Here is a 25,954-nt window from a genome sequence, read left to right as displayed (position 1 = left end):
TTAACCTATATTTAATACTGGACTAAACTTTAGTCCCTGGATCCAAACACCCCCTAACTTTGGTTTCTGAACTAAGTTTCTCGACACCATGGTTTTTGGAAATAGTGTATTACTCCCTCCGTTCCAATTGTAGATCGATTTTTTTAGACTTAAATTATTATGCACCTAGACATACACTATATCTAGATGCATAATAATATCTATGAACTAAAAAAAGCTAAAAACAACCTATAATTCAATTTGGAAAAAGCTAAAAACGACCTATAATTCCAAATATTGGAACGGAGGGAGTAGTAGCAATTTGCATCTTGGGTTGTCCTCTTCTGTTTGATTTTGACTAGTGAACCCTGCTGAACTGTAAACTTGAGCCACAATGTCGTCAGCCCCTGAAGCTCCCGAGGCTCGCACGGCACAGCCACGTTTTCGTCAGCAAGCATTGCGCTGAAGCACCTGAAGCATCAGGCTGTAATTTTCCCAGCCTAACTTACAAGAAGCCTGACCGGCGAACGAAAAAACAACGAACTAAAAGAAACAAGAATGTCAAGACTGATTTCACTAGTCAGATAAATAAAATACAAAAACTAGCTGATCTAGGAGAACAGCTGCAGATAATAAATTATTTCAGAAACACGCTAGGCTTGGAATTCTAAGCATAAGCATATTAGAGTACAAAGCACGATGAGTCGATGAGCAACAAGGCAGGCGACATAGGGAGTCCACAGCACGTCACTAGTGGCCATTTGCGAAGCCGTTGCAGCACTTGGCTTTGCCACCGGCTGTTTCCTCTACAGGCTTCTGGTCATAGAACCTCCGGTACATGGAGTCGACATGGGTGAGGTAAAACGTGCCGGGCGGCAGCAGGCTCGTGTCCTTGTTAGTCTCGAAATCCTTTGCGCCGTACCTATGCTCCATCAGCTTCAGCGTCTCAATGAACTTTTCAGGCAATGTCTGTTTGCAGGAGGTAGGAGAAAATACACGAACATAGTGTCAAAATAAATACCGAAGGTGCAGTTGTCTATAAGCAGTGAGCGACAAGCATGAATGGAAGGACTTACCTCATGTCTTGACTGAAGCTTCTCTGTAACACCAAGCACGGAAGCAATGTTTGATAAACTGAACGGATGCTGGCCATTGTTTAGCCTCAACGAAAACATAGTGGATGTCAAGCCACTGCCGTAAGAGAACATCACAATTCTTTGTCCATCCTATAATAAAAGAAGTAGCCAATATCAGCATTCAAGATTACAAAACTATACAATAAAGAATTAAAGATACCGGGCATACCAGACTATCATGCTTGTTATATAGCACAGATGCCAACGCTGCATAGAGGGATGCAGTATACATGTTGCCAATTTGTTTTGGAAGCAGAGTCGATGGCTGAACTTTGATGTCATACAAGTGCTTTGCGACTTGTTGTGAGGCCTGGAAATTTGGCATAAAAACCATCAGATCCTAAATTTCTCACATGACTGAATTTCTGCATGTAATGATAAAATACCTTTTCCAAGTCGCGACTCTGGTAGCTCTCTTCACCAGTCAGATTTGAAAACGGCTGGAGCTTCTCTTTAGCATCATCATCAATAGAGCTGGCAATAAAGTATAAAAACGATCCAGTTCATGAAAATCATCTTGGACTTAGTGTCAAACTACAAGAGTAACCTGCATGTGAAATTTGAAAATTCACCAGAACTGATTCCTACATACTGTTTGGCCTAAGAAGAATCTTAAAGTGGAACTCAACTTTTCTCAGGAAGGGGACAAAGCTCAATAAAAGAATGCAAACCTGCAGTTGCGCATGAAGTCATTATAGCAAAGCCGAGCAAAACTCTTCTGCACAAGCTGTAACAGAGGTAGATGAGAATTAGGAAATCTTAAAAGACAAAAAAAGGCAAAAAATGGGGAAACTTTTGGAGCAATTATTTATCTTCATTAAACCCTCAGTTATTTGCATCTTACCTTGTTGTAAGGAGAATGGAACACAAAATATTCTGCATCAGAAATTGAGAATTGTTTCCCCACAATCTTCTCATACCTAGATTCAGAGATTACAGTGGGTCAGAAGAAACCTAGTTCAGTGAACAAAAATCTGGTTGACATTAAAAGGGAAGGAACAAAGTTGCTGCAGCTCACTTGTTGCAGAACTGTCTGTAGCATGAGTCTAGGGCCATCAAGTAGCATGTTTGGGATAGTTTACCATCAACCACCTGCAATGAATCTGCTGTTATAAGGAAATGCTGCCACTTGCAATTAGATGGTTTAGGGATCCAAAAAAAAAACTAACCGGGTATTCACTTGCAAGATCAGGCTTGTAGAAATCATAAACATGAGCCATGTGAGAAGCTCTATATTTGCTCTCAAATGAAATAGGAGCATTAGGACCAATGAGCATAGCAATAGCAGCAGCACCCCCAGTTGGGCGAGCTGGTCCTTCCGCGTAAACCTGAAACCACAGTAGCACAAGATGGCAAAATCAGAAACCGAAAGGAACAACTGATCACAGCAGGCATGCTTAAAGGGAAAGGTTGGATTACAAACCGCGCTGTCTGTGCAAACGACAAGACCATATCGTCCATCCCAGGAGTTACTTTCGACCCAATTCACGCAATTCAATAGGGCCGCTGTTCCACCATAACAAGCATTGCTGGAGTCAACTCCTTCAATGTCAGTATTACCACTTTCCTGCATTTTGGGAATAGAAGCCGACAAAAATTAACTTTTCAGGAAAACAAATGAATAAGAGCACTTGAGCACATTCTTATTAGAAAGATGTTGCTGAGCATATGAATTCAGTATTTCTATATATATGTGGATGCAACTTTGGTGATTTTACAGAGTTGGGTGAACAGACCTCGAAAATTTGCATCAGCCAAGTTTTGATGGATTTACTTTTGTCTATAACCGTCTCGCTTCCAACCTCCAAGCGACCGATAAGCTTCGGGTCAACCTTGTACTTTTTCAGGAGGGAATTGACAACCGTCAAGCTGCAAGCAAATAGCTCTTTCCTGAGATTCAAATCACAAACGGTAACCTATATCTAAGATAGAAACCGCATACGACAAAGAGTACTGAATCGCTGTGACGTAGAAATATGTGACACCATACCAATAGTCAGTATTTGAGGCTAAGAATAATTTTAGAAAAAAACATACCTCATCGAGATTACGTCCTCCACCTCACTGCAAAAGGCCATGCAATCTTGCCCAAGACCAATGGTGTACTTCCCTTTGCTCGCGCCGTCATGGGCCTCGAGCGCTTCCTGCATTAAAGGTACCATCTATGAGGCTGCTGGATCAGAACATGATGCCCAATTCCTGCTAAACACCCATCTACCCGGGTATTCTCCTATCTCCTTAAACTTACATCCCTTTCCCGTTTCTACATGGATCTTCCGAGAGCAACCTCTCCAGGTTGTCTGGAGTTCCACAGATTCGATTCCAAACAATCCTAACAGTTGCAGTTCTAACTACTGATTTGACCCCCATCCTCTGACCAAACCAAGCAGCAGCATTGCACTGCAACCACGAGAGGTTTAAGCTTCGACAGCAATTGGCGAGAACTAAAGACCCCCGTCAATTCCTACAAAAACCCAATCCTTCACTACAAAACCCCCATCATCCCCACACCCGCAATGCTGGAAGGCCTCGGAGCCGCGGATCAAAGGTGCCACCACCGCATCAGACTCGCCCCGCCCGCAGGCCGCGGCGACGGAAACAGCATCAGAGTCGGGGGAAAGAATTTCACCTGCTGCACGCAGCTGGGCGGGAAGTAGATGTCCATGGCGAGGATTCCGACATCCTTGCGGTCCATCTCCTCCACTCGGCCGAGCCGCCTCGATCCCCTCGCTCCCTAGCCGCCGGCCGGCGCTCGTGCGCTCCACACAGACGGAGCGCGTCGACGCGTGGGGCTCTCCTGTGGCTGGTGGTCGCGGAGGAGGGCTCTGTCTTCGTGAACTCCGCACGGTTCTGGCCGAGTGGCTGGCTGCGCGTCGGGGTGGGGGGACGGGAGGAGGACGGGTGGGGGGGGATCACTGCTGGATCTGCACGGCTTTATATTTCTGGAGGATTTCCTCGGCGTCACGCGCGGCTCTACTGCTCGGTGGCATATGTGTTGGATCGATCGCTGGGAGATTCCGGCACGGCACGTGAGGGCTCCGGACACGACAAACGTCTCGAGGCGTGGCCGCGGGGCCCGCCGGCGCCAGGGGCCAGCTGGATGGAGGGATGATGCGATCTGGCGGGATCGGACGGCCGGGGGCGCCGCGTGGGCCGTGGGCTGGCTGCTAAGACCTTGGCCGTCTGGGCTCTGGGCCTCTCTGGCCCGGTCAGCGGCACCGGTCCGCGATCGTCGCGCGCGCGCGCGCGCGCGTTAGCAGCCGAGTGACGCTAGGCGCTCCTCGCGGCCGGCATTCTCCTCTTTCTTTGACGTGCTGTTCGTTCGTGCACGACCAAGGCGTGATGGTAGCCTGCGACTGCGAGCCACATTGGACGGTTTCGAATGTTATGCTGAATGTGAGTAGCTTTTCAAGACATTGGGTCTGTTCGCTTCAGCTTATTCAGCCGGCTTATCAGCCATCGAACAGTGTTTTTCTCTCACAATAAATCAGCTGTTTCAGCTTTTCAACCGGCTTACAAGTCCAGCCGAATAGGTCCATTGTTTTCAGAATATTGCCCTTGTGCTGTCATATTCCTCACTGATTCAGATGTTCAGTACAATACTAGATCGCAATTCAGTAAGTACCACAAGCTACTGATTCAAAAGATCTGTCGCCGACGATGATCTGCATAGCCTCGAGAGCCGAAAAGAACTGACTGTCCTTTTCCGTCTGCTGGTGCATATGCTTCGTCAATTTCTTCTCCTCTTGCAATCCTTCGAGGTCCTCCTGTTCACGGAGCTCACCCTCGACAGCTTGGCGGCGAGCAGCTTCCACGGCTTGCCGCTGGATTCCCTCGTAGCCTCTGGAAACAAGATGATCAGCAGGTTCGTCTCGGTAGATGACCACGGCGCCGGCGACGAGGGGCCCCCTCTCTCCGGCGGGGCGGCCGAAGGGCCCCCGGCTACCGGCAGGACCGGGCCCACAGCCTCGGCGGCGGCGAGCGGACCCTGCAGGTTGAGGTTCTCGCCGTCGGCGGCCGCCGCATCCAGCAGCTCCTCGTCCCCCGCGACGGTGTCGATCGGATCACCCACTTCGGCGAACTCGTAGGCGTTGGCGTGTATCTGCTGCGATCGCCGTTTGCAGTAGTGAACGAGTGAGTTGTACTTGATCCTGCACACGTCGGCCTCGGCCGTGCGTTTCGGGGTGGGCCCACCCGTCCAGCTCTGGCTCTTCTTCGTATGCTCCAACCTCCTGCAGAGTAGCAAACAAAATTAGAACGGCATGCACACGATTACTAAAATACTGGTAGAAGGGTTAATTGGATTCATGAATGCTGTTCCAGCCTCCTACTACATTTGTTAAACGGCATGCCCAGCTAAGATCGATCGCCAACTGTGGAAACTATAATGGATTAATGGCACGAATTCGATTAGACCAGAGAAAGGGAAACGGATGAGAAGCAGAGTACCCGGCAACTTCATGCCACGAATCCGGTTTCAGGCGATTCAGCCGGTAGAGCTTCAACATGTCCCGCGCAATTCGGACCACCGCCTTTGATTCTTGTTTCACCCATCGACTGCGCGGCTGCTGCTGCTCCGCTCCCACCTCCGCCTCGCCGCCCTGCTGCTCCACCACCACGACGCCCCGCTGCTCTGCTCCCGTGCCGACGAGCTGCAACGCCACCACTGCGCGTCTGCGCCACCCTGATGGAGTGTGGTGTCACCCGGATTCCTTTTGAAGCTCTGTTGCTTCTCCATGACAGGAACTTGAAGCTTCTTCGGTTCTCTATACCCCAGAAGCTCTTCAGCTTTTCTAGCAGACCATTTCTTGTGCAGGGTTGCTTCTCCATGTCCAGGATAAAATATTCAAATTGCTCTTTACTTGCTCACCTGATGGTATTGACTATTGAAACATGAAACAATCCCTAAATTGCGAGGCCTTGTTCTTGCTTAATCCAAGAAACCCCACTATCCCTGCACTTCCACAAATCTCACACCAGTTGATGGAAAAATATCAGGCCTCCAGACCGCATCAAGATGCCCAATAGTTTAGATGTCCTTGAAGAGACCAACAAACCTGTCTCCTCACCAACTGAGGCATCTCCCTTATCTTTGGTTCACAAGAACACCGCTTTGGCTGCTTCACAGATAAACTAGGGCTCCGTGTCCAATACAGGTCTCCGGTAACTGATGCATACAAAAGTGTCTTGCCACTATTTCCGCAATCCTATCGATGCTTGCATCCATTTTTTAGCAGAAGATTAACAATATCAATGTGGCCCTGACTTGCAGCTGTGTCAAAAGCTGTGGCATTTACAGAATTTGTTGTCAACTTTTCATAGCTAACGAGGGAAAGGCCTTCAATACCTCCTTTAAAACATCTGCAAGACCAATAAATTGAACTGATTATGGGCATATTTTCTTAAGAAGGAACAATGAAACGTTTTGAAAAATATGGTCAAATGAAGGAGATGTTGAAAAATATTGATCACTTATAGTTCAGTCAAGGTTCCAAGCAAACAAAACTAGTAGGGAGCACAATTTTGTTATATCATCGCTAGATTTAAGGCCCTGTAAATTAGATATCATGCCCAAAAGGAATACACCTTCTTTGTTTTGGATGCATCAATAATACTTTCAGCGAGGTCCTTGAAAATTCCAACCCATCATATGTAACAGTTTCTCTGTGAGACTAAGAAAGATAGACATGTCAGGTTGGAACCTAGACCAGATCAGCCAAGTAAATTTAACATCCATTTATTGCAGAGCAGTCAATGTGTAAATGTTTAGTACTCCATGTTCATGAGGAAACAAATTGGGGATAACAATTACTCCAAACTCATAGAAATTTGCAGAAGCTATTGAGATACAAGTCGATTTTCATAATCATAGGAACTGCAAGTACAGATGAACCAATATCTATGGTCACATAGAACTGCAAGTTCAAGCATGAAAATCCACATATTAGAAAATTCAACTAGTTTACTTTACACATCGAATCCACTGGGAAAATCCACAACAGCCTAATCATCAACTAGTTTACTTTACACATCGAATCCACTGGGATCAAATTCCCAAATAAATTACACTTAATGATGAAGGGAAGAAAACTAACCTTGATGGCCCTCACTTTGCCCAAATTTGGAATACTTCAAAGTAGTTAGTGCCTTAGTTGTCTTGATTCCTGCTGACTGTGACGGCATGCCCCTTTCAGTAGGCACATACAGCACAGTGTCACCACCCTGGTTGGTTCTGCCCCACCTGCTCTGGATCGCGCTCTGAAAGGATCTTCTGGACATGAGCAACACTGCCAGCCCTCGCTGCGTGTCGTGGTGTCGTGTCGCCCAGCTTTCCAGGGCTGTCCTTGTTCCTTTTGAAGCTCTGCTGGTTCTCCATTGACAAGAACTCGAAGCTTCTCTGCACGTCTATCCCCCGGAAGCTCTTCAATTTTTCTAGAGCACCATGCCGGCGCTGGGTTGCTTCTCTGTACAAAATCCAACAATTTTACTAGTTCAAGTTGATGGAATTGCAGCAAATCCCAAAACCACCAGATGTTCTTGCAGAATCCAACAAGCTTCAGTTTTGAGATTTGCCGCAAACCCACAATATCATGCTTCAGGAAATTCAGCTTCAGTTTATTGAAAATATCAGGCTTCCAGATTGCAAAGGGGCCAACGGCTTAGCTTGTCCTTGCAGAATCCAACAAGCCCATCTCCTGACTCCTCACCAATTGGTATTGCTCCCTTAGTTTTCGTCAACAAGAACACCCCTTCGGCTGCTCAGCACATAGACTAAAAGGTCATTCCCAAATTTGTCCATGCCCATGGAGATCTCCAACAGTGGCTCTCCGTTCGGGAGAAAAGAAGATATCCGACTGCGGCTGTCAGGCCAAGAGGCAGAAGCTCGCAGATTTGGAATCCAACCCTTTTTACCACCCTTCAACTGCCTTTGTAGCGTGTGAATGTGATAATGGTCAAATCATGTTCGTGATGTGTATGTTGATCTTGGATGTTGCTTAAGACGCATCTCAAGGACTAAAGACTATTCCGTTTTTACCAGTGGACGGTGACTTGCTTAAGTATGCTTTTCCAGTTTGGAAGGAAAGTGAAACTTTTTCACTGTGGAACTCTTCCTTAAGTTAGCATCCATGTGTTCGGCCTAACTCTAACATGTAGGAGAAATGGTTGAACCAAGATTTCCTCGTACATTATTCGGAGAAAAATAACAGCGAGAAATAACGTGCTGTGGTCGATGCATCGCATCCCGTTTGCTTCAACTCACGCTCAACAACACATCGTTCGGATTAGCACAGTTATGCAGCAGGCACTCAAGTAGGGAATAGGGAATAGGGAATAATAGGGAATCATGCTCTCATGCAAGGCTTGGACGGCACACGGGAAAAATAAAAATCTGAGAGCACTGGGCTTCTCAGCCGCAACCAAAAGCGGCACGCCGAGTCGCCGTCAGCCCCACCGGCCACCACCGCGAAGCACTGGACCGGTTTCAGTTTAAAAGGGGTATTGGGCTTGTTTCAATCGATGGGCCTAATTTGTTGCAAATGGTGGGCCTTGAGGTAATTAATTGCTCATTCCAAATTTTTTATGGAGCATTTGTGAGGAGTCACGAAGCTTTAGTTTCGGCAATTTGTTTGCACATTCACATGAGGCTTGAATAGCGCACAAGGAATAGATAAAATGATTTTGTTTTTGCGAAATGTTCCGAACATTTTCAAATGTTTTCAGCCTAAAACATTACTATTTTTAATGCAGTGAACTCCGGAAACAATTTGTAAAGTTCTGAATGTTTTCTGTAAATGTTCCCTAGCCGAAACAATTACAAACTTCTCTTGCCCAAAACAATTATAAATGTTCTGAATACTTTTTTGTCTCAGATATTTTGTATTAGATTTTTGCTCTCGGAACATTTCGTTTTGTTTCGCAAATTCAAGGAGTGTTGGGTAAGGAGAAGACAATAACGCTCAGACTAAACAGAACAAGGCCTAAACCTAGGGAGGCCAACTTGTAAAAGATGATTAACTCACATACTACGGCACAAGCCAATAATCCACTAGATGAGCTGTATGTGCCTATTTCAATCTAGAGCCATGCTCCTCGTGAGGGTGGGATGATGTTCATCGCGTGCACGCGACTGGGACTCTCGTGGATGTTCCCTTGCTGGCGGAAGATGGTAAGCTGAAAATCAAAAGGTCCTATATATCAAATGTTACGGACATACCACTACCAGGCATTTTTAAAGAGCAGAGATAATAAATAGTGTAATGTTACTTACTTCCACAACGGGTTCCTCCCGGCACCGGCTTGTGGCATTCGCTTGCAAGGTTGAAGAAGCTTAAATACACTTATTTTTTGTTCGGTCCCAAGCTTTAAGGTTTCTTCGCATTTAAGTAGGACAGCATCTTTTTTATTTATAATAATCTTTCTCACCCCAAACTGGACATTGTAAGCACTAAAACAAATATAAGGAGTTGAAGGATTACTTTGGTAGCCATCACGTGAGAGCGTAGTGGAAGCCACCAGATAAAGTGTTGCCTCTATGCTACTCTAGTCTACAAATGGTCACTATCCATCCTTCCGTACCACACTTCCGCTCCACGCTACTACTTATAGCATGCGGAGGTCCTGCCTAACTACGATTAATAATGCCAAAGAATCCTCGAACTTATATTGCTGAATTAAAATCTGAGTATTAAAGCAGAAAATTAACATCTAGGAATCCTCGAACAAACTAACTATATTTTATTAGATTCAAATCTAATCTAAAAAAATAAATGTCCAAGAATCTTTGGACAGATATGCATACACCATTGAAGGCCCCTTACCTCAACTACAAAACTCAAGATAATTTAGTTTTGATATCTCAGCACGACTAGATTTGATATCTCATAAGTAGCTCCAGGTCATATTAAAATTTGATACCAGGAAGGTGGCGAAGCTATAGCAAATTAAAGGAGGGATACATTTACCTCATGGGTTTATAGTGTTGAGCTAAGGAGGGTGCATGTATGGTAAAAATTTAAGCATAATCAATGTTTTTACAAAATTTAGGGGTGCAATTATAATGTAACTTCACCGTCCACGACTACTGTTGGATCGTTTTTTCCTCCATCTAAGATGGAAATAAAATCCATTGTGATCTTAGATACAACCATACCGGCAGTTAGATGCTCGAACGTCCTTAGCAGGGACGGCCAGTGGTCTACTCCTGCAAATAACTATTTCTAGTTGTAAAAGGCAGGAGCGGATTAGCTAACCCGCTCCAAATATGTTTTCAACTTGTCCTATAAAGTCCTTTTGTATTAGTGAGATAATTAGGCATCTATCAAAGGAAATTATGTGTGAGAGAACGAGGTTCCAGGTATGAAATTAAAGTTTTACTATGCGTGCATATATGTGATGTTTGTATATGTATTGTATTTTTTTGAAAAAAATGCTAAAAGTTACTTTATTTGTTTAGTTAATATTCAGCTACGCCACCAGATTTGGACAAGGATTATAATAACACAAAACTTTGCTCCACGAGGCCGTTAGTATTTTTCCTTCTCCAAAGAGTGGGCCACATGTCAGTCCACGAGGCCCTCATGACAGACTGACAGCCATTTGAAGTTCTGAACCTTAAAATCTGCTAAAAATAACTGTTTATTCCTTTATAACCCTTGTTTATTCAATTTTAGAGTAACACCCTTGTTTATTCATTATTGATACTTGCCGCTTTTTTTTCCAAGCAGTCATGGGCCGAATCTTCCATTCCGTTCTTTCCCCGCAAGTTTGGCCCATTCGGCGGTGGCCCCGTAACCCTATCTTGCGGGACCCATCGTCCAGAGAGTCAAATAAAACGCCAGGGCGAGTCCTCTTCCAAAAGACGGCGCCGCCAAATCGAAACAGAGGCAGACCCCACCCGAAGAAGCACCGGCGACGAAGGGGGAGCCCAAGCGAAGCGTGGCTCGCCAATCCGATCTCTCATGGAGTCCCGGGCGCCGGGCAGGGACGAGGAGGACGCAGAGGCGCTCTTCCTCGCGGCCGAGGCCGTCGGCAACGGGGCGGCGGCGGCCGTCACGGTGGCTGTTGACGCGATGGGCTCGGTCCAGGCGGACGGGTCCGGCCTGCCGAAGCCGGAGCCCGTGCCGGTGGAGTTCCTGGGCGGCGGGCTCCAGCTCGCCAACCCGCGCCCCGCACCGCGGTACCGCGACCGGCACACCAAGGTGGAGGGCCGCGGGCGGCGCATCCGCATGGCGGCGCCGTGCGCGGCGAGGGTCGCCCGCCTCACGCGCGACCTGGGGCACAAATCCGACGGCGAGACCGTCCGCTGGCTGCTGCAGCAGTCGGAGCCGGCCATCATCGCCGCCACGGGCACGGGCACGGTCCCCGCGATCGCCGTCACGGGCTCCGACGGCGTGCTCCGCCTCCCCGCCGAGCCGCCCCCCGCTGACGCCGACGGCGAGCAGCAGGACCCGGCCCCCAAGCGCCGCCGCAAGCTCCAGCCGACTCGCGCCGCTGCGGGACCCTCGGCGCCGGCCCCCGCGGCGTACTACCCCTTCGTCGCCGACCCCCTCCTCCAAGCCAACGGCGGCGGTGCGATTTCCATCTCCAGCGGCCTCGCCCCCGCATCCGCTCCCGCGGGGCCCGCAGGCGCCATCCCTTTCCTCGCCATACCGGCGCCTGCCCCCGGGGCAAGTGGCGACGGGAAGCAGGTGATCCCGACGGCGGCTATGTGGATGGTTCCGCAGCAGGTCGGCGCAGCAGGCGCGGCCAACCAGCCGACTCATTTTTGGGCGTTCCCAACCAATCCTGAACTCTTCAACGTCGGCAACTTCCAGCAGCAAGCGGTGTACGATGCGGAGCAGCTTGCCGGCAACGGAGATTCAGAGGACCAGCAGTTCGGCGGCCACCAGATCGGTGAGGGGGAGGGGGAGGGGGAGGACGAAGAAATCGCCGTGACGGATTCCAGTTCAGAAGAGTAGCAGCCCAGCATTGTCATTGTGAAGTCAACTCCCAAGATTCCAACCCAAAGACTAGTGAAGACTATCAAACTTTTCTTCTCTTTTGTGGTAGAAAGTAAAAACTAGAAGTAGGTACTCAAGGTTATGTGATGCTAGTTTTGAAATTGCTAATTGACATTGGAACCTTGTTGGGAGAACAGAGAGTTCCGTTGGATTTATGGATCATTCCATGGTAGCGATTTGATAAATCTCAAATGTGACGATACCTAGAACCCCCCAAGTGTTTGGCACCATATAGATTATGCGAACTTCATGATAACCATGTGACAGAAAGTTTAGGTACAGGTATCTAAACTTACTCGCCGTTGTGATCATTTCCCGCTACTTTGCGATTGGAACGTTATCTTGGATATTCTTGTTTGATGCTACAGCTCCATAGTCAAACGATCTTCATGGCTTCTTACTCGCCATTGCCGCATCATGGGAGGACAAATCCTCCAGTTCCAGATTTTCTCCTTGATGCATTTGGATCGACCAACATGATTGTGTCTAGGTGGCGCCTAAGTTGCCACTGTAAGTCTAAGGCTGCTACTTATATAACTCATGATCTTGTTATCGTAGAAAAGGGTTACCTCTTATTGCTGCCTAACATTGATCAGTGTGGTTTTGTGTAAAAATAAGGAGTTTCTTATTGAGAATTTCACCTTCTGAAATGTGAATGATTTCGAATTTACAGTGAAAGTTAACACATACATCAATGCTGTGTTGCGATAAGTGTTAACATAGAACCGTCTTTGTTCTCTTGTTGAGTCAAGGCGGCCTCGTTGACCGCGTGAGGACGGAGGCCGCTGGCAGCTTCGGCCATTGGGCCGTTGCCCACTGAAACACGCCGACGCGGCCGCGCTCGGCCGGTGGCCTGCTGCTGCTCACCCGCCGCTGGCCGAGCGGCGTGAACGCTGACGAGGCTGATGGACGCGCGCTCACGACCTCGCATCCGATGCGCAGGCGGGCCGCGCGCGGCGAAATCTGGCACCGCATCGGCGCGTCGGCGTGCACGTCGGGCGACCGGCGCGCGTGGCCGTCGATTGAATTGTAATATAAGCGAACTTCTCGCTTTTCACTTCTCGTACTTTAAATCAGATTTTTTGTTTCTCATAGTTCAAATCTCTATAGCAAGTTACCATGTAAGTGAGAATCGGTGAAAATAAGCAAAATATTTAGTGGAATTTTACTTATTTCCACCGATAAACCGCTTATAAAAAAACAAACAGGGTCGAAATCGCATCTCAGGTTACAGAGGCCGAAATCGCATCTCAGGTTACAGAGGCCGAGAGAGCCGTGGGAGCTAGGAACACAAGAACACGGGCGGCGGCGCGTGCGGACGTGCGGTCCGGGCGGAGTCGAGGGACACCATGGCGCGCGGCGCGGGGGAGGGAGCGCCAGTTTTTCTTCGCATCGGGGGTGGGGTGGGGGGCGTGCTCGGGGTCGGGTCGTCGGGGCAGCGAGGAGTACGGTCACTGGCGTGGCATACAGCAAACTGGCATCGACCCGCGACCCGCGAAGCGATCACACCTGTACGCGCTGCTCGGCGGCAGCTGCAGCAAGGGCGTAGCGAGAGCAGCCGGATTGGTGCCGGACGCAGTTGAGTTGCCTGCTACTGTTCTCCCTTCTCTCGCATAGTAAAGCTGCTGTTTGTACTTGAACAGTTTTTGCTGCTCGAATGGCTTTGAGATGATGAGATCTATGCCTGGACGGCGGGAAGAATGAAATCATCTCGCGTTACTCTTGGTTCGCACTCCCACCACACCAACTCGTGACCGGAACCTTTGCTCTCAAACCATACAAAACTCGATCATATTCATACTCGGATGATGCTAGCCCGAACCAAGTGGGAAATCTGGCTCGCCTTTTCGCCTCAGTTCTCTTGCTTGGCTTGGTTCAGTGGTGACCGGTGAGTGCTGTAAAACTGTGTCACTCTGCACACACCATGATTCATGGGTGCAGTGCAGTCAAGAGTGCGCAGCTTTGACCTCGAGCCACTGTCCAGCGGAGTCCGTAGACTCTGGAGTTAACAGCTTACGATTTTACTGCGGCTGCCGCCGACTGGTACGGGTAGGCGGCCATAACTCTTGGCAACGTGCAGTGCCTTCCTCTCCTTTCCGGCCTTCCCCGTCGTCGGACGAGATGCCGGACAGCGTACCTGCCCCCCAACATTTAAGCCGCTGGCTGCTGCAGGGCATCACACTTTACTACTAGACACCACAGTACCAGGCGCGATCATGGGATTAGTTCCATCGGCACATTTGTTGCCAGTAAACCGTGGTACGTACAGATGCAGTGCAACGTAGGCTGTTTTTTTTAGTCCGGACTAAAATTATTGTTATATCGAATATTTGGAGGTTAATTAGGAGAGCTAATTATAAAACTAATTACACCGATGGAGGCTAATTCACAAGACGAATCTATTAAGCTTAATTAATCCATCATTAGCACATGTTTATTATAGCATCATATTGTCAAATCATAGACTAATTAGGTTTAATAAATTCATCTCGCAAATTAGCCTCCAGCTGTGCAATTGATTTTATAATTAGTCTATATTTAATATTTCTAATTAGTATCTAAATAAATAATAGGAATTTTAGCCTACGAAACCTGCTCGAGCCGAGCCGTGAAGCACGAACGGGGCCATGCAAATGCAGGTGAGCCGGCCAGCTGGATACTGTCGCCGCCATTCATCGTCAGCTCGTTCGGCTGGCTGCTTTGCAGCTGGCTGCTGCTGCTCGGCTCTCTGCCGTAGCAGCTGCAGAACGCAGCAGCTATTTGCCGCAGCAGCCAGAAGCCGAACGCAGCAGCCAAGCGAACGAGCCCACGTGTTTCAAGCCTCCTTCTACTTTTATTACGCATTTATTCAAACTTGGAGGTAGGTTTCATGGGAAAATACGTCGTACACTTGATCCATCTCAAATCACAAACACAAAAGCAAGGAGTACAGCGAGTTCATATCACTAGGGAGTCTAGGAAACTCGATGGGAATGCACATGAAAATGAAGTGCTTTCTTCTTCAAGAACATCGCTCGATCGAGCTGCAGCCTGCACGACGGGTTCACCCAAAGCAAACCAAGTGGCCTTTGCACTTACATTTCCGTCACGGCGTACTTGTGGATGCAGCCCACCCAGGGCCCCAGCTCGCGCTCCCCGTCGCTCCCGGCGACGCGCTCCCACACCAAGCTGTTGGCCTTGAGCCCGCTGCCGATGCCGAGCTGCCACACCGTGTCGCCCGCGCGGACCCGCCCCTTGGCCTCCAGGTACGCCAGCTGGTACCACAGCGACGCCGCCGACTGGTTCCCGAACCGGTGGAACGTCATCAGCGCCGCCTCCATCTCCCGCTCCCCCAGCCCGAGACCCTGCCCGAGCCGCCAGATCATCGGCCGCCCCGACGACGGCAGGCAGAAGTGCTCCACCGCCGCGCGGAAGTCCGGCAGCGGCACGGCGCCGCGGGGGAGCTTGCTGCTGTCGCCATCGCGGGATGACCGGAGCAGCGCGAGCGCGTACCGCAGCTTCTCGCGCCAGGGGAGGATGGACAGGCCGAGCGTCACGAGGTGCGCGCGAAGCAGCTCGCTCACCATGCGCCCGACGCCCTGCCCCAGGGTGAAGCCGGTGATGCCCTCGTCGTCCTCGTCGCGGTACCCGGAGCGGTAGCTCCGGTCGTTGGCGATCTGGTTCGTGCGCGTCAGGCTCGCCAGCCGGTACTTCACCGGCGCGGCGCCGCGGCCGTTGGTGACGAGCGCGGCGGAGCAGCCCGTGCGGAAGTAGCAGTTGAGGAGCAGCTTGCCCTGGTCCTTGCCGCTGTACCACCCGACGGTGACGATCTCGGCGCTGACGACGATGGCGTACGGCATGGCGTGCGTGAGCAGGAGCCTCCTCGCGACATCCACACCCACGACGCCCGCGGCGCAGCCCATGCCTGAGAGGTTGAAGGTCTTGACGTCATCTCGCATGCGGTAGCGGTTGGCAATGATGGCGGCGAGCGACGGGGCCGGGCAGAAGCCGCTGCAGTTGACGACGAGCGCCCCGACGGCGGACGGCGGGACGCCGGTCTTGGCGAAGAGGTCGTCGAGGGCCGGGAAGAAGAGCATGTGGGCCTCCTGGACGGCGTCGGCGTGCGTGGCCGCCGGCGGGATGTAGTGCAGCGACGGCGGGAAGTAGGTCTCGTTGCCCATGCCGCTGGCCTCGATGACCTTGGTCATGAACTCGACGCTGCCGTCGTCGAAGCAACCGATGAGCCGGAAGTGCTCAAGCAGCCCCGCCACCGGGATGCGCAGCCGGCGTGGAGGCTTCAGGCAGGAGAAGTCGACCAGCCCGATCTCCGCCGCCGCGATGCGGCGCCGGAGGCGGTTGAAGATGAGCATCGCCGCCACGGGGGCAAGGTAGAGCGCCGCATTGCGCCGGAACGCGAAGACGAGGAGCTCCGCGGCGAGGCAGAGGAGGAGCGTGGCGGCGCCGAGGAGGCCGTGCAGCGCGGCGAGGAGGTGGTCTCGGTGAGCGATGTCCATGCCCTCGGGCATTGCTGGCTGCTGTGCGCGGTTTCAGTGTGCAGTGCACCCCGAACGAGAACTGCGCTGGGGGTGTGAGGCTTTATAGAGGGTTTTCGGAGCACCAGAGCAGGTGGCATCAGGGGCACCAAATGCTTTGGGTCAGTACATCATGACTCACGCAGACAGTGCACAGTGAAAGAGCGGATATCGTGCGGTTGGCAGGTGGAACGCACAGTAGCGATCTTGTGTGGTGAAATTCTTGGCTTTTTATTTGACTCTTTATTCAACTTGGTAAAAAGATTCCTCTCTATATTAAGTTGCTCGGTGTAAAAAATCATACAACGTTTGAAGAGGGTAGGCATGGTTCCCCCGCCTGCCCCTGACCCCCTCCGCCGCCGCCCCGTACCTCCCTGCCGACCCGGCCAGCCCTGGCTGGGCCACCCAAGCTCCTCCGCCGCTCACGCGAGTCCGCCGTGGAAGGCAGTTTCGCGGGTCGGGCCCGTGGTGTGCGGATCTGAGGGATGATTTCCTCGAATCTCCACCGCCGCCGCCCAGAACTAGGCGCCCCGTCACCGATGGCGTTGACTTCGTCCCGGCCACCCCATCCCCCAATCCCCTGCGCGCCAACGCGTCGTCGTACGCTGAGGTCGTCAGGCGCACTATACCAGCATTCATGGCGCATCGCCCCTGACCTCAACAATCGCTGCACGGCCGCCCCACCCTCTTTGCTCCATGGAGTAACTCCTTGCGGCATGGTGATGCTGAGTGGCGCGGGTCTGCTGGCGACCAACACTGGAGGGTGCCCCGAGACAACGTGCCAGCCCAGCGCCATCACATCCATCAGCCATCAGAGCCAGGCTGGAATTACGTCCAACGCAAGCGCGGGAGAAGGAGTGCTCAAGCGGGCCAATGAGAGGTCGACACGGCCATCAACGTTCATGGTGGTGCGCAGCGAGGCCATCCCAGCAGCCTTGCCCGTCTGCAGCGCTACTGGCCTTCAAGAAACACATGCAAGGAAGGTGCTTCATTTATCTTGCAGCTGACCACCGCGCCGCGCTCTGCCGGGATCCCGTCAATCGCTTTCACTGCCGCTGCTACAGCCACACGGAGGCTCGCTGCCTGGACCGCCACCCGGCAGCCACCGGCCCTGCGAATCAAAGCCGCCCAGTCCCTCGCACGTCGCCCGCCACCGCGTGTCAAGGCCACCCGCCACATCCACAATGCCTGCCTCCACTGTCTCCCACTGCGACACATGCAACGCCTCCTCACCGTGCTTCGGGCCACCACCGCCGAGGTCGCTCCCCCGACCTCAACCTCGTCCACGGAGGATGCCTCTCCTGCCGCCTCCGCCGGTCACTACGGCATCCAGGATGTCGCGTTTGGGCGACCCGAGCACCAGGCCGGAGGAGGAGTTCCTCTTTGTCGCATTTGTCCTTCGACCTGGAGAAGGAGGCCCAAGAGTGGGAGGGCATGGTGCTCATCATGATGGCCATGAGCGCACCCACCTCGACGAGTGTCCGCGAGGTTGAGGCGGCAATCCTTGATGAGACGCGCCTTCACCACGGTGAGGTAACTATCTCCTGCCACCAGCCACAGCTGTTCCTGCTCAAGTTCGCCCACCGTCGCCATGCTGAGGAAGCCACCATGATGCGCTGCATCAAGCATCACGACATTGTGTTGAACGTCCGCCCCTGGAGGAGCTTGGAGTGCGCCCTCGATGCGGCCTGCTTCAGGGTCCGCATTTGCCTGGAGGGTGTCCCCATGCACGCATGGATGCCAAAAATCGTGGAGAGGCTCATCGGGCGCACTTGTGTGTTGGAGTGCATCGACACCAACCTTTTGCACCCCGACGACACCATCACAATTGACCTGTGGGCCTGGACGTCCAACCCATGCAAGATCCCTAAGAAGCTGTGGCTCACCCTCACCCCCAGGGAGGAGGTTGTTGTGACCACTGTGCCACCGACGCCTTGGCAAAAAGGCACCAAGTACCGTGTCCTCCCGCACTTGGAGTGGATCCATGACTACACGACGATGTCCGTCAATCCTCATGGATCTAGGATGATGCCATAGCCGAAGAAGAGGAAGCTCTTGTGGGAACACGGTGCTGTCGACGGGGAGCCGCCTTTGACGCCCGCGTTCGCGCCATTCAACGTTCCACCTCTAGTCTGGAACGTGCGCCAGGACGGATGGGGGGACGAGGAGGCCCGTCGCCGCGCCTGCCATGGTGGCAAGCAGAGCGGCCGGCACGAGGATGACAACAACGACCGCCCCCAACACTCACACTACAACAACGATCACCCCAGGTGTGAATGGGAATGACACCGACGTAGAGGCCAAGACGACAATGAAGATGACAGTCGCTCTTATCGCCGCGAGCCGCAGGCCCGACATATCCAGGATGCTCTGAGCGCATGCTAGGAGCTGGTCTACAGGGAGCGGGACCGCTCCCCACGACGCCACCAAGGAGGCTATCATCAAGGTGGATGATGCAGGGACACCTTCCTGCCGGCTGCTGTTGCCAGGCTCCCAAGAGTTGGTGATCTGAAGGCCCGACGCACAGCTGAACAGCAATTCCTTTTCAGGGCAAAGGTGGCCTCCATTCAAGATGTGGTGAATAACTTATCGAAGCATCACTCTGTGCAGCTGAACCATGATCTCATCGTGCTGGCGATGGAGGACTATATCCTCAAGGCGACGGCACTAGCAGATTGGCTTGGCATCGATGAACCGTCCCACTGCCGGGGCGGGGGAATGAAGTCTTGTCCGCTTCAACAGAGGCGATCGAGCCTCTGGATGGCGGCCACGCCAAGAGTCTAAGTAGATTTTCTGGTTCCTACGTTTTGCGTGGAGACTGGACCCTTTCCTCCGAAACGGAAGGTGTTGTTCCTTTGTTCCAGACGTGTTGCTCCCGTTTATTTCCTCCAGAACCGACTCCTACGAAATTCCCATGAAATTCCCCGTTCCAGACGGGGCCTCGGTCTAGTAATCAAAGCATAAACTAGGACTCCCAGGATATCAAGCCCTCAAAACTCAAAAGGGGATTTGTATTTCTGTTGCCAACTTGACATGCACGGTGATATGCAAGAGAGCAGCAGTACAGCATAAGAATGCATTGTGTTAGAAAAAAAATCATCTTGTAACAAATCTTTGTAACAGATATATGTGTGTAAATATCTCAGCGTGAGGTTTGTTGTACTTGGTTAGGATAGCTATAGCTAGAGATAAAGTTAGTTTAAACCAAGTACCTTGGAGATCAAGTTGTACACAAATATCTCGTACGTTTCGTTGGCCATTGGCCTATATAAACATGTAACCATGGCGCGTCAAGATAGGTAGCCGTGATTACTCAATTGTCTTAACTCTTTCACATTGAGGTCCCCTTTGGAACGCAGGATTGCAAAAAATATAGGAATAGAAAAAACATAGGAATAGGATAGGAATGTATATGCAAAACAAAGGATTGGAACACATAAGAATTTTACAAGAACGAGTCTTTGGATGAACCATAGGAAAAATGCAGGAAACAAATAGTGTGTGTAAAGTTGATGAGAGAGCACAAAGGTGGTCGCCGATATAAGCAATCAGAATTCAGAAACATAAGACACTAGGCATAGCAAGTACCAGCAAAACTAAAGAACTATAAATGATTTGCAAAACTGACCATTTCAACTATAGTGCAATATTTCCTGATACAATAAATAAGTCCACTAGGTCAGCAGCTTCTCTTAGGGTGACCACACTAAGATTCCGATCAAAATTCCTGTGTTACAAGCTGGGCCTAAACAAACAAGGGCTTGTTATTATCATCGCTGAGGAGGTCCCATGGCATATTTGTTGATGCAAATCTCCTTGAGAAAGGAGAAACCAAACAGGGTTCCCACAACAATAGCAGCAGCGGATAGAGTACCCTATGGCTTGCCACAATGAATCACCATGAGTAAAGAGTAAGTTCACTAAACCTGCATCCACCATTAGCTCAACCATGCAGATGGCATTTTGAAATAAACAACATCACAGGAAACAATATAAGCAACAAAAGTCATTCCGATTCCAAAAGCTATTGTTGCTTGCAAAAAAAATATGGATGACCAAACATAGTGAAAATAAGAGTAATGTTGTTTGACCTAGATAAGTTGTATTGATTTCACTTAAGGCCTGTTTGGCTCCAACCTGTTAAGGTTTAACACCCGTCACATCGGATGTTTGGATGCTAATTAGAAGTATTAAATATAGACTAATTACAAAACTAATTGCACAGTTGGAGTGTAATTCGCGAGACGAATCTATTAAGCCTAATTAGTCCATGATTTGACAATGTGGTGCTACAGTAATCATTTGCTAATGGTGGATTAATTAGGCTTAATAGATTCGTCTCGTGAATTAGCACAGGGTTCTGCAATTAATTTTATAATTAGCTCATGTTTAGTTCTCCTAATTAGCATCCGAACATCCGATGTGACACTGTTAAAGTTTAGCACCTTGTATCCAAACACCCCCTTAATCAGTTTATCCCCATAAGATTTAAGTTTGAGCAAGCCACATGAATTCCGGTCAAACTTTATATATACTTAGTGCACCCAACTTAAGGGGCCAAAAAACTTGCCACGCCCATAGGCAGTAAGCGCTTGCCATATCACAGAATAGTGAAGTGGCATCTTTGATCCATGTGGCTTTGTGCAAACTGAGTATTTCATGTTTGTCGCGTCATCATCATGGGCTAAGGCAAGTAGGTCAGTTTAAGGTCCACTTCATGTGGCTCTCATTTAATAGACTAAACAAATTGTTATTCTGATGTTGTCAAACAGAAGTTATTTCCAAAATGAATCTAATGCAAAAGTAACAAATTCACGCTAACGTTTCTAGTTATAATGTCATATCTGACATCCAGACTTTACGATGGACTCTAGAAAGACTAACCATGACTAAATCATAGTATTGCTTAATTTCTTGCAAACAATTTTTTTTCATGACAAGATGCCTGAACATTAAGTCTGCTTTAAGAAACCGCCACCAACCTCGGACCTCCCCTCCGAGGCCGCAGGTCTCACTCCATCGGGCACCCCTGCCGGCAGACGCCACCAAATCTTGCCAGAATCAAACTACAGGACGCCGACCCCAAGGCCATCCAACTGTTTGAATTGTTCACGACCTAATTCACATTGAATGATCGAAAGCATAAAGGCCTACCGTACAACAAGAAAGAGAGGGGCTACGAAAGCCTTACATAACACCACTTGATTAGAGCTGTCAAGTTTGTGGGACGGGGGGACTAGGCATCGCATATGTGATGGATGGCATCCTATCGCCAAAAGCGTTGAGATGGCTAGCGGGAGTCAATCAACCCAATAAAAATTTTGGTTGTTCCACCAGTGGAGGTCCACTTAGGTGCATGGGTGAGTTAGGTATAGCGGACGGATTTTTCGAGCTACTTGCATGCAAACCGCATGCATGCTAGTGGCGTCCTTTTTTCTATTTTCTTTTTTATATTTATTTCATTCTATTTTTATTTTAAACTTTTATATTTTATATTTTTCCTTTTTTTTCCTTTCTTATTTTTTGTTTTCTTTTTCATTTTTTATTTCAATTTATATTCTTACTCCTTTTTCCATTTATTTTTTATTTTGTATTTTTCTTTTCTATGTTTTATTTATTTATTTATATTTTGGTTTTAATTTTAACATTTCTATTTGTTTATTGATTTTTTTATTTATTAGTTTACTTTTTTCAAAAATTTATATTTTTTATTTATACATCATCTTCTTCTACATGTATCAGAATAATTTATTTGTAATGCACATGTGTGTTCTCTATATTGAATTATCTATTCACGTGCGTATACATTTTATTCATATCTATAGATTTATTTTTTTCATGATGTTATAATATTGTTCACTTTATATACTAAATTGTTTGACAAGAATAATTTGTTCGCTTTAAAAATTAAATTATTTGATAGTAAGAATGATGTTATAATATTTATGTTTATAACAAATTTATTTTTATCCTTTGGGCGAGCCATCCCTTTGTTGGACGCCACTTCTTTCCCAATCTTATTTTTACTCTTGGTTTTTTCAATGTCTTTCTACCTGCCCCCAAGGTCACAAATTTGATTCGCAATATAGTGGGAGCAGAGGAGCTAGGAGAGAACTACGTCCTGGTTTGTTACGCCTGTAGCGATAGGATAGGCAGGCAGGCAGCGTCCGAACTCTGAAGTGTTATGGCATGTGTTGACACGGTTAGGCGAGGGATGACTCTTACCGCGATCGTTTAGATCCAAAAATTGAACCACATCTGTTTTGTTTAGTTTGCGTCGTGGGTTAGAGGCATCCGTCGTGATGACATTATGCACGGTGCTATCACAAGGCCAAAGGCTTGGTGATCTGCAGTATGGATTTGCTTTGAGAAAAATGTTGGACGATCCGGTTGTCGTTGGGTGCCGGACCAGCTCGTGCCGACAGATGAGCTCAATCAACTGACCAAACGCGTCGTAACGTGAACAATGTATCTCATGTGGTAATTAAAATGAAGAAAAACAAAGTTACAACTCTCACCAATCCAAAATATAGGTCATCATAGTTTTAGATTCGTTCTCAATTAAATTTTCCTATCTTTAACCATATTTATTTAAAAATATATATATTAACACCCTCAATATCAAATAACGCAAAAACTAAATCGAGAGGGCTCTCGGTTTAGGCTTAGCCCAAGAGCACTCCCGACTTGGAACAGACAAGGAAGCGGTGTGGAGGACAAAAAGGGAGACAAATAGATAAGTAACAAAGGGGTTGCAGAAGGTAACATCAGCGGATTGACTGGGTGGTGGGTGGAGCGACTAGCGGTGGAAGTCGGCGAGGGTGTGGGTGGAGGGATTAGCAATTTGGGGTTTCCGGGTTCGGGGTGCGGGGGGTTCCATGGCCAGCGGCCGGCCCGACAGAGGAGGCGGGTTGGGGGTGGCGGAGGCGAGCCAGCAAGGGCGCTAGCCACCAGGTCGTGCAGGATGGCGGTTGGGAAGGTTCGGTCAGTGGGGGGTGAGGCTTGGAGTGGTTAGGAGGGGCGCGGGGGGGGGGGGGGGTGCGGCACGCCGGTGGGGTCGCCGCCGGCCGTGGCTGGTGTAGGGATGTGCAGGGAAGAAGGTGAAAAGGGGATAAGGATTGGGAGGAGGAGGGGGAGGGGGAGGGGAGAGGAAGGAGAACCTCGCTGGCGAGGCGTTGGCCAGCAGCGAGCGGGGACGGGATTCGTCGGGGGCGCGGTGGAGAAAGTCGCGAGGAAAGGGAAGGTCGGACGGAGGAAGACGAATGTAACGGTACGTTTCTTTAATCGATTGGCGAAGGGTAAAGGCGTCGGGTTCTCGGGGACGGGGCTCTCGACCGATCGTTATCGGGAGAGCCCTCTCCACCTAGTCACCTCCATCAAATAAAGGCATTGGAGTTGTAGAATAAGAAGTATTTTTGGTTGAATCTAAAATGATTATTGTGAAATTGACAGAGTATATTAGTTTTGAGGTATGTGCCATAGTTAGACCATTAAAAACGTCACCTTTTGTACTATCTACTGTATTGATGATGAGATAAACAACCTTAACTGGTCCTTGGGCATCGGCTGTGGCAGGACCAAGTTTGCCTGTACCAAGATGCTTTGGGTTGTTTCGCTGCTGCTTCGTCATGGGCCAGGACGAGTTAGGTTGGATTGCTCCAGGCTGCTTTTGTGTGGAAATTTCCTGTTCTACTCGGGCCTCGATGAGGAAGGCCTAGTGGGCCTTTGTTGACCAAGGGCCGCAAGACAGACCACAAAGTCCACAACGGGTGCGATCATGGGCTTGTTCGGTTCCACCGACTTATTTTTAGCGCCCGTCACCTCGAATGTTTAGATACTAATTAGTAGTATTAAACGTAGACTATTTACAAAACCCATTACATAAGTGGAGGCTAAATAGTGAGACGAATCTATTAAGCCTAATTAGTCCATGATTTGACAATATGTTGCTACAGTAAACATTTGCTAATGATGGATTAATTAGGCTTCATAGATTCGTCTCGCCGTTTAGCCTCCACTTATGTAATGGGTTTTGTAAATAGTCTACGTTTACTACTCCTAATTAGTATCTAAACATTCAATATGACACGTGCTAAAAATAAGCAAAGGTAACCAAACGCCCCCATGTATCACTGAAGGCGACCAACGTACTGATGTTGCCTTCAGTCAAGCGTCTGCCTGCTCATCAGGATTGATGGCTGTTTTAGGCCCAAATAACAACGCGTGTCCTTCGTTGCATGCAATAATTAGTGGAAAAAATACACAGAATGCATGCATGCAAACACGATAAAAATGATGACGTGCCCCATGTGCGTGTGAACCAAAAAAGTCATAACTCCTAAGCATCCAAATAAAATTTTAATTGCACCGTTATATTTTTTGACAAGATCTTCAAATCAAGATCCCACTTGACTATGTTTGGATAATATTTTTAAAAAATATTTTTTAGATACGCATTAATTAGTTCTTACTGTTGCGAACAAATGCTTGAACACCATGAACAAAAGACTATTTTCTGCGAACAAAAAGATTGTGCATCACGAACATTTGATTGTATAGGACAAAAAGAAAAACTGGACACCGTGAACCTAACACCACCGAACAACTTAGTCTGCAAAACTAAACAAATACTTTAGAACAAATTAGTCTAAAACAATTAGAATCACACGCAAACTAGTTAGTCTTACAGATGAATAATTGAATTCATATGGCGACCAAATAATTTTACATTGCAAACAAATATTTTAACATCACGAATAATTTTTTACGATCGAATAATTTAGTATATAAAGCGAATAAATATTATAATATTAAAGTGAACAAAATACATACGCACGTGAATAAATTATTTTGATACAAGAATGAAAAAATAAATGTGAAATACAAAAAGAAAATATAAATATAATAAATGAATAAAAAATTTAGAAGAAAAGAGAAAGAAACATAATATGATTTGGAAGTAGGCTGCATGCAATAGCAAAGTTAAAATAAAATAAAAGGAAAAGAAAGAGAAGATGAGAAGAAAAAATAAAAGAAGAGAAATATAAGAAAATGAATAGTACTACAAAAAAATACAATATAAGATAAGAAGAAAATAAAAGAAAACAAGGTAAAGAAAGGTAAGAAAATAAGTAGTATTATAAAAGATAAGAAGAAAAGGAAAGGAGAAATGAAATGAAATGAAAAAAACAGAAAAACGTGAAAGGGAAAAGAAAAACAAAAGATAAGAGAGGAAGGAAAGAACTATTATATTGAAAAATAAAATAAAAGGAGACGTAAAGAAAGAGAAACGAAAAAAGAAAAAAAAATGCATGTGCATAGTTGGGCA

At 48.4% G+C, this 25,954-nt stretch overlaps 3 protein-coding genes across 3 annotated transcripts; 1 reads left to right on the top strand and 2 right to left on the bottom strand.

The window, feature by feature from the left end:
• Positions 1-523: 523 nt before the first annotated feature.
• On the bottom strand, positions 524-4,028 carry LOC117842964 (hydroxymethylglutaryl-CoA synthase). Its single transcript, XM_034723503.2, has 12 exons — positions 3,745-4,028; positions 3,153-3,259; positions 2,852-2,984; positions 2,539-2,682; positions 2,285-2,443; positions 2,134-2,207; positions 1,960-2,035; positions 1,787-1,842; positions 1,502-1,589; positions 1,285-1,425; positions 1,056-1,205; positions 524-948 (listed from the first exon to the last, which is right to left on the bottom strand). Exons 1-12 carry the CDS (start codon positions 3,808-3,810, stop codon positions 730-732), a joined length of 1,413 nt encoding a protein of 470 aa, XP_034579394.1. The 5' UTR covers positions 3,811-4,028; the 3' UTR covers positions 524-729.
• Positions 4,029-10,988: 6,960 nt separating this feature from the next.
• Positions 10,989-12,300, top strand: LOC117842997 (transcription factor PCF2). Its single transcript, XM_034723541.2, has one exon. It carries the CDS (start codon positions 11,075-11,077, stop codon positions 12,071-12,073), a length of 999 nt encoding a protein of 332 aa, XP_034579432.1. The 5' UTR covers positions 10,989-11,074; the 3' UTR covers positions 12,074-12,300.
• A 2,455-nt stretch (positions 12,301-14,755) lies between these two features.
• LOC117842916 (3-ketoacyl-CoA synthase 4) lies at positions 14,756-16,765 on the bottom strand. Its single transcript, XM_034723440.2, has one exon. It carries the CDS (start codon positions 16,618-16,620, stop codon positions 15,190-15,192), a length of 1,431 nt encoding a protein of 476 aa, XP_034579331.1. The 5' UTR covers positions 16,621-16,765; the 3' UTR covers positions 14,756-15,189.
• Positions 16,766-25,954: the final 9,189 nt, after the last annotated feature.

This window comes from Setaria viridis, chromosome 2 (assembly GCF_005286985.2).
Source record: "Setaria viridis chromosome 2, Setaria_viridis_v4.0, whole genome shotgun sequence".
NCBI classification, from domain to species: Eukaryota; Viridiplantae; Streptophyta; class Magnoliopsida; order Poales; family Poaceae; genus Setaria; species Setaria viridis.
The sequence above is the reverse complement of the archived record's forward strand: the minus strand, read 5'-3'. Positions and strand labels throughout refer to the sequence as shown.